This window comes from Aulonocara sp. 'chitande type north' Nkhata Bay, linkage group LG16 (assembly GCF_057382095.1).
Source record: "Aulonocara sp. 'chitande type north' Nkhata Bay isolate Kocher_YH1m ecotype deep benthic linkage group LG16, A_spYH_male_GT1.1, whole genome shotgun sequence".
Taxonomy (NCBI): domain Eukaryota; kingdom Metazoa; phylum Chordata; class Actinopteri; order Cichliformes; family Cichlidae; genus Aulonocara; species Aulonocara sp. 'chitande type north' Nkhata Bay.
In genome coordinates, this window is record NC_141359.1 from 16597359 (window position 1) to 16606119 (window position 8761).

The following is an 8761-nucleotide window of genomic DNA, read 5'->3' on the forward strand; positions in this document are numbered from 1 at the left end:
GACGTACGTGTGTGTGTGTGTGTGTGTGTGTGTGTGTGTGTGTGTGTGTGTGTGTGTGTGTGTGTGTGTGTATACTTACTTGTCCTTGTCCATTGAGCTGCTTTTATCAGCATCATTGATGATCGACAGCTCGTCCAGCAGTGACGTAGACTCCTTCGTGAACTTCTCAAAAACCTGCAACAAAGCCAAACACTCAGTTCTGGTGCCAGGTTACCATGGCAACAAATATTTTAAGTTACAGAAATCCCTCGAAAGCATTAAAAAATAAATAAATAAATAAATAGATAGATACCAGTCTCTTGTTGAGCCAGTCGCTGTGGTCATAGTCCAGACTTCCTCCGAAATCATCCGTCAGCTGACACGGTTCAATGTAACGAGTCAGCTTATTGGCTGAAACCAGGATCACCTGACAGGAAGCAGAGATGCCAACATGCAACACATATCAGTAGGGAGAAACACACTAAACACACTGTGTGCTATTTTGAGAAATGTCATGTAGGTTTCAATATAGAAGTAACACAGAGGTCAACCTGGACTATAGAAACTAACACGAAACTACAGAACACTTCAGAACATCTAAGTCAGCCAGAACAGACAGTCTATCATAAAGCCACTCAATATTACTTTCAGAATTACAGTTTGTGTGACCTTTTAAAAGAAATGCTTTATTAATGTTTTGGAAATCTTACCTTTTGTTAGAAGCATTTACTAATTAGTCCATAGCTTCATCACATATATGTAACAGCAGGCATCAAACGCAAGGCCCAAGGGCCCAAATCTGGCCTCCAGTGAATATAAATCTGTCCGTACTAGTTGTAGCTGTGATCTGCACATCGATATGCAACGCGCACGCACCACAAAACTAAATAGAGGCGCACTCAATTGTACCTGCAAGCTAATACAAAAAGGCACAAAAAAATAAAAAAGGCACAGGAGAAAAAGGAACATTGAGGGCAGACGATTTCAAGATGGTTGTTAGGTGCTACATATGGTGCTGCATCCATTTACCACGAGACACTCTTATATGTCTTGGATTTTGAAACCACACAACCAGCAGGGAAACTAAGCTACAGACTTGGAAGAGAGTCTTCAGAAAGACACAGGCACACACAACGACGAATAAAATATCTTTCTATCAGCCGAATCTCAAAGTTTCATTAATGGCTAAGTGGTAAGACACCAAGGCAACTTGTTGATTATCTATTGATTTGTTGTGGCTTTTATGTGGATCAATGTGTAAATGTATAACGTAAGGCTACATGGGACATGAATGAGCATCCACCCAGGATATTTTATTTGGATTGAAGTAGGGCATGTCAATAAACTGTATACATTCAAGTCCATCATTTGTTGGACAAATACAAATTTTTTTGCTACCACAGAGGATTTTCAATCAAACAACATGTGACAACATGTCACTGAAGTGCAGAATATCAGCTTGAATTCAACTAATTAAAGCATTGCGTTAACTCCATGGAATTACAGGTTTTAATACATAGAATCCCAATTAGTCCTCTGGCATGAACCTGAAACTGGAAGAAAAGAAAAGAAAAGAAAAAATAACACCTGCACAGTCCTGAACCGATGAAGATGTGTTTATTGATGATGTGACTGTTGATAGGAGAGGCAGGATGAATTGTGAAGTGTACAGGGCTAAAGACTCTGCTCAGACAAATACTGCAAAACTGATGGGACTGTACTTCACTGTGTAAATCGATAATGACCCAAAGCATACAGCAAAAAAACAAGTGTCGAGTGTCTCGATGCAAAGAAATCAAGACTTTTTCAGCGGCAAAGTCAGTCACCTGATTTCAGCCCAGCAGAGCGTGCATTTCAGTTATTAAATACAAAACTGAACACAGAAAGACTCACAAACATGCAGTGACTGAATGCGTCTGCAGCAAAGGCCCAGCAGAGCAGCTTTAGGGAGGAAACACAGAATATGGTGATGTCCATGGATTCTAGATGTCAGTCACTGGCTGCTACGGATTCTAATCCAATAAACAATCCTTACATTTAAGATCATGTTTGTCTGTCTAATTTGAGGCTCTGATATCAGTGATTGGTGGATTAAACACAGTTTCTTCAATCTCTGCCACATGCCAGGCAGCCAGTCTGTGTGTTCATGTCTCAGGAGCCCTGTGAGACATAGGTATGTCTGAGGAAGGGCATGCATAACTAGTCCTTGTTTTCAGAGGACATTTAGAAGCCACTGCACTGAGTGCTGATTGTTTGGATCCATCAACCAAGCGGAGTGCTTGGAACACAATAAACTTCTCTTTTGGCTTTCTAAATCTGAAGGTGGCGCGTTCAGCATTCCTGAAATGTAGTTTTTAAAAGAGAACAAACAAATATGAAGTGCCTTTTGTTTTGTTTGCTTTTTTAATTGCTGCTTTGTAAGTAAACCTGCTAAGACAGCTGACGTCGAGTCGAACTTCCAGTTGTCACTGCAACAGATGCCGGCAGACGAATTGGACTCAGCTAGCGTGTGTCTGCATGTTTATTTAAATGTGAGGTCAGATGTTTGAGCAGCTGTACAACCCACACCCTGCTGTGTCACCCTCAGAGACACTCCATAGTTCGGAATAGTAACATTTCAGCACCATCACTGGAATCTCTAACAACTGTGTGTGCGTGTGCGCAGAGGGGCGTGCACAGCAGAGATGTGGCCACCAGTGACAACGCAGCATGTATGAAATTCAGCAACTTGTAGCGACTACAGAAAAAATAAAAATAAATAAATAACTGCTGGGTATGCCAGTGCATACTTAAAACTTATCTAAACTTTGAAGCAACTGTTAATACATTTAGAAAAGACAAAAAATAACTGATTGAGATATGACAGTGTGACAAATATATTAGAGGTTTAGCTATGCAACCGCAAGACCGCCAGCAATCAGCCACAAGCTCAGTGATGATGGTCTGTGTATGAGCGGTAATACTCCAGTGCATTGAATGAGACAGATGTAATTTATGAGACCACCAGCTCTCTTTCTTTTGACCATATTATTTTAAATATTTAGCTCATGAGCCGACTTCTGAAATGTTCACATGTCCTTAAACGCACCACCAGGGAGATTTCTTGCCCTGAGAACAAAAACCAAAAAAAGCTCCAATTTCACTACTAAAATAAAGTCACCTTAACATTGGCTGTGACGGATTATCTTTATTTAACAACTATCAAGTCGATACAGATCAACCAACTTGCTCCGGTTGCCATGGTAACAATCGTGGAGCCAACGTGGCTGTGGAAATCTGGGTCACAATGACTGATCTCTGTCGGTAAAACCATCTGTTGTAATAGAGGAGGAGGCAGACACACAAACACACTCACACTCCATTGATCCTGTCTCAGGTTTCCAGCAGCACTCAGGACAGTTAACGACGCTTAAGGTTATTATAACTGGCGTACTTGCTCTGTGCGTGATATCGGGTGACAACAAAGATCAGAAGGGTACGTGTGCGTTTTAAACCAAAAATCAAGAGGAAAAGAAAATGAGAATGAAAAAAATCGTTTGGTTCATTCCAATGTTGGAGAAAAACTGGGACATTCACACTGGTCCAAGTCCTCCACGTAAAAGCAGCCATTTCATCCTTTAGGTGTGGCAGTTACACTGTTTTTGTCTGAAGACGGGGAGGACACAAAGTTGCACCAACAACCTTTTGATGACTGAGAAGAAATCAATTCAACTTTATTTACATAATGCCAAATCACAACAACAGTAACCCCACAGTGCTTTATACTGTAATATAAAGACCATACAATAACAGACAGAAAACCCGAACAACTACACGACCCCCTTTGAGCAAGCACCTGGTGATAGTGGGAAGGAAAAACTCCCTTTTAACAGGAAGAAACCTCCAGCAGAACCACACTCAGCAAGGTGCAGCCACCTGCTGTGACTGGTTGGGGGTGAGGGGAAGAAGACAAGACAAAAGACATACTGTGGAAGGGAGAGCCAGAGCTTAATACTAAGTAATGATTAAATACAAAGTGTTGTATAAATACATAGAAAGTGAAGAAGAAACAGTGCATCATGGGAAGCTCCCAGCAGTCTCAGCCTCCTGCAGAGTTACTAAGAGAGGATTTCAGGGCCACATGATCCTTTTATCGAAAAGAAGTGTTTTAAACCTAATCTTAAAGAAAAGTAGAGAAGGTGTCTGTCTCCCAAATCCAAACTGGAAGCTGGTTCCACAGAAGAGGGGCCTGAAACCTCAAGGCTCTGCCTCCCATTCTACTTTCAAGTATCGTAGGAACCAAAGATTTTCCAGGATGAATAGTAAAACTGATTATTTCGCATAAACTGGCCCTGAAGTAACCAGTGCACAAGTGACTGACTTAAGAGTCAGCACAAAACAAAGTGAAAAGAAAATAAATACAATATTGGTAAATGGCCTGTATTTGTATAGCGCTTTTATTAGAACCACTTCTCACAGCCGCAGTAACAGGAGTCTGGAGCCACGCAGCTGTGTGGGGCTATACTTAGGGCAGAGCGTTGCACTGCGAGAGACGCCAGAAAAAGCACAAGCAGCCTGCTGATAATGACCAGTACTAACAAGGTTAGGTTTTACAGGTATCCCACTACCACCTCTATAGTTTAGCATAAGCACAAAGTGAAGCCGATGTGAGCACAGTTTGTAAGTTATTGCCCTGATGCCGATGTGTGGCCATGGATTTCCGTCATAAACTGATGAGCATGATGAAATATGATTGCAAGCAGATGTTATTTCCCTACAAGCAGGTATCCCGACACGCAAACTTAACAACTGCATGCGTAAAAATAAGCAAACAAAGCAGCCACCATATGCTGTTAGGCCCTCTCAAGTGCTAGGGGAAGGACTACCTGCTCTTGCAAGCAGCTGCTTGTGAATTTAAAAGTCTACATGTGGGAATCAAGCTGATTTTTGACAGGCTGGAGATGGAAACTAAGAGTTTACGCCACGTGTGACAGAAATCTAAAGCCAGAGCTTTGGATTAGGTGTCACCATTTCTCAAACCCAAAACATGTATAATACTGCAAAAAAGAACAGTGTTAGTCTCTGTTTCTTCTTAAGGTTATATGGAACATGGAAAGTTGGAGCAGTGATGAAGGGAACCAAACCCCACTCTAATAATCTGAGGTTTACAAGAAATGCTTCTCACACGCCGGCCATTTGTTTAAAATGGCCCCAGATGGGGAAAATCACAGCTTCACGTGAGGCAAAATATGACTTGTTTTCATTTGAGGTACAAATCTTCAACATCCACAAACCCACTGCTCCAGAGAGAGATCGTGTTTTAAGTGTAAAGTTAGCTGCAAGCTGAAGCAGAAGCAACTCAGAGACTCACCTCAAAGCCCAGACGGTCTTTCTCCTTCCAGAAGCAGAAGTGTGTCACCTTCTTATCCCAGAATTCATCTGGCTTCACCACGCAGACCAACGACACTTCAGGTGGGATCACATTCTGAAACAGCATCAACGCCATCATTAGCCCGCTGCTTTTTAAAGAACACCCATAGCAGCCAATGCATTAACACAGCTTAAGCCTAAATGTGTTTCTACCTGCAACATGAGCACCACAGTCTTCACGGTGTTCCACTGAGACTTCCGTCCATCCACGATAACAGTGAAACCCCGAGCCTTACACTTCTCACTGGCACAGACAAAGAGAGGGAGTGTGTTACCAACAGCGCACGCACACCCCATCATTTACATACACAGTTTCCTGTTTGAGCATCATTTGGGTAGCCAGCTCACCAAGCTGCTGCTACCGAGGCTACTTTATGTTTTCTTCACAAGTACAAATGGTAACAAAAATAAAGCCTGAGACTATTTTTTATTTGTTTTATATGCTTTTCACACATTCCCAGCATCGGGTATATTTCTGCTCCTCTTTCAAGTCCATCTATATACCAGTTTGTCAGCTATAAACAACCTACAGGAGCTTAAACAGCTCATCCAGCGTGTGTTGGAAGAAACGAAGCGTGAGCTGAAGAGGCCAGATATGGAAAATGGGACTGAATCACCTGTGGAGCTGCCAAGAATTACAGCTGTCAGATCGTGCTGGGGACGCTCAAAAAGGACGAGTTGAAAAATAGTAACACTTAATAAACTAGAATCATCCTTTAAGCTGGATTTCTACACTCGAGCCACAGGGTTCAAATCCAGCAGCTCCTCGCTGACAAGCCAAAACCCAAACATGTCTAAAAGCATTAAAAGTGAAATCCAACAGTCTCTGGGTGACACAACTGCTCTGGGACACACACCAGACTGTCCTCAGTCGTGTCTCTGTGTGTACCTTGGGATGCTAAGCAGGTAGTCCAGCGTGGCGCTAAGCTCCTCCATGCTGGTCTGATCTGAACTGAGAGGGATGTTCAGAATCAGACCACTGCGCCGGTCTTTACCCCCTAAAGAGTGACAGGCAGACGGGTGGGAGAGGGGAGGAATCAGATTACAGCTCAAACTGGGATGACCACAGGATTGAGGAAACAGGTGTCGATATTTCATTTTCTTTTCTTTTAAATCCAAGTGTTTTACCTGACAAGAAGGCCAGCTTCTTCTTGAGAATGGGGAGGATGGTGGTCGCTTCCATTGTGACAGCAGACATCTGTAAACACACATGCAGACAGTTTTTCCTCCTTAAGTCTAAGGTATCCTTTCTAAAGCTAAAAGCAGTGTGAGTTAGTGGAAAAGAGGCCCACTGTTACACGAGATAGTCAATAAACTCCAACACTAGACCACAGTTTTCAAACCTGCACGATCAGATGTTGGCCCACAGGCTCACACTTTAACAGCTCTGAGGTGCTTGACCAGAATGTGCACAAACTACACAGAAATCCCGCAGCTAACGAGTTTACAGCGTCCTTGCAAGTCAGTGCAGGAGCACAGCAGCCATAGGTGATAAAAAACAGCTCTGGGGGTGGCTGCTAAAAAGCTGCGTCCAGCTCCAAAGTGTCAGAGCAATATCAGCGAAGCAGCACTGTGATTTTCCTGTGCGGATTTTCTCTCAGCTGGCGCTTCTCCCGGCCGATTCAGATTCTTGGCTCCGGCCTCGGCCTGCGATTTACTGCCCGCCTCATCGGCATGTCAGCACAGTTCAAGCAGTCAGCCAGTAAATCAGTCAGTTTGCATTTCTGTCAGCTTATCGGCCGACTTAACATCTGTGGTGATTTTTTTTAACCCCCGCCCTTTCTACAGTTGTTGCATTGTTTCTCACACTCTCCTATTAAAGGCTGTGCTCCTTTAAAGAACAGTCTGGGCTTTTCAGTTAATTACAGCAGTGCTGGAGGACTTAATGTAGGCTCTACAGAAAAATGTCAAACTATTCCTTTTTTATTCCATCTCAGTGTTTTTGTAGATTTAGCTCCTTACCATCTAAGCTGCTTTCTGTTGCTTGTAATTTGAGACACAGCAATCACCCCCATGCAAGCCATAACACAGGATTGCAACTCCTTTAATTTTAGTGTAGTGTTCGGATTTATTCAGTTACACAGGCATGCTGAGTGCAATCATGCAGTTCACATAGTGACCTTGACGTGATGTGGCACACAGACACTCAGCACTTTATCGAGCTTCTAACTTGGAGTTATATTAAAGCTTTGTGTTTGCAGTATTCTTGTTTTTGGCCTTACAGTGAGTCATGTCGATCTGGTGTCTGGAGAGCTGTGGGGTCCTTGCTTTATTACATCTGATGATCACACAGTTCTGACTAGTTGAAGATTTTGAAAAACAAAATTCTTTCAGTCATGACATATTTTATCATTTTTACCTCTTTTTTTTTTAAAAAGTATAAACTCATGCTCCACTATCTTCTGTTCTACTCCTCTGCTAAACTTTGCGTCACATTTATGATTTGGCACAAAGGTGTTCATTGTGCTATTTGCAGCAGATGTAGTATTAGTTAGATTAAATGATTTGGTCCCTGCAGCACCAGTCTGTGTCTATCTCCTCCTGGTGCTGCTGCTGATGGGGCTTCACCTTCGTCCTCCTGCAGCTTATCCGGCCCAGCTCGGTGTGTCTCGGCTTGGTTCGGCTCGGCCCACAGACACAATGACCTACATTCACAGCTGCAGACTGCGGCTGCTGCAGCCGTAACCTCCCCTTCACCGCAAACCTCGACCCGCCCAGCCTCGGCAGCTCCGGGATCCACAACAGCAGCTATCGATCCCGCACGTTTTCTTACCTTTTCAGTCAAATCTGCGGCATTTTTCCCTGTCCCGATTTTTTCCTCCTCCTAGTCCCCCCTCCTCTTCTCCTCTGTCGCTTCTTCTCCTCTGCAGTTTTTCCCTTCTTCCTCTCTCTTCCCTACTCCTCCTCTTCTGTGTCCTCTCGGGCGGATTTATCAGCAGATAGTGAATCTGTTCTCCATGAAAAACACCGAGGAGCTCAACGAGCTCACAGTACGCTTTCAACACCGCTGCAGTCCTACTCCAAACACACACTCACAAGGCAGGCGTTGGAGCTGGCTGTTGTGCGCAGCCTCAGTGTAGCCAAATCGAAGAACGCGACTTCCGGTGAAAACGACTTTCCAAATAAATGCCTGGAGGAACAATTTCTCACCACATTTTATAGAGGAGCCAATGTTTACTTATGCATTACTTATCAGCATTTATTTACAACCACGATTTGCACACTTTTGCCCTCTTGTTTTTTTCGTTTGGTTTTTTCAGAAACATTGGAAATATGTTGTGTGTGTGTGTGTGTGTGTGTGTGTGTGTGTGTGTGTGTGTGTGTGTGTGTGTGTGTGTGTAAAGTTTTATTTTCCCCATTTCCTCAGTATTCA

The 8761-nt window shown here is 43.3% G+C and overlaps 1 protein-coding gene across 2 annotated transcripts in view; it reads right to left on the reverse strand.

The window, feature by feature from the left end:
* The window catches only part of sestd1 (SEC14 and spectrin domains 1), a 22509-nt gene extending 14046 nt beyond the window's left edge, over nucleotides 1-8463 (reverse strand). The window contains exons 1-7 of one of the 2 annotated variants that reach the window (XM_086267959.1): nucleotides 8162-8463; nucleotides 6517-6586; nucleotides 6278-6386; nucleotides 5542-5632; nucleotides 5330-5443; nucleotides 293-406; nucleotides 80-174 (exon numbers count right to left, since the gene is read on the reverse strand). In XM_086267959.1, coding sequence (XP_086124085.1) covers nucleotides 80-174; nucleotides 293-406; nucleotides 5330-5443; nucleotides 5542-5632; nucleotides 6278-6386; nucleotides 6517-6586 — 593 coding nt within the window. In that variant the 5' untranslated portion in view covers nucleotides 8162-8463. Of the gene's footprint in view, nucleotides 1-79; nucleotides 175-292; nucleotides 407-5329; nucleotides 5444-5541; nucleotides 5633-6277; nucleotides 6387-6516; nucleotides 6587-7610; nucleotides 7690-8161 lie in introns of those variants that run through there. The other variant, XM_086267960.1, reaches the window with a different exon arrangement.
* Nucleotides 8464-8761: the final 298 nt, after the last annotated feature.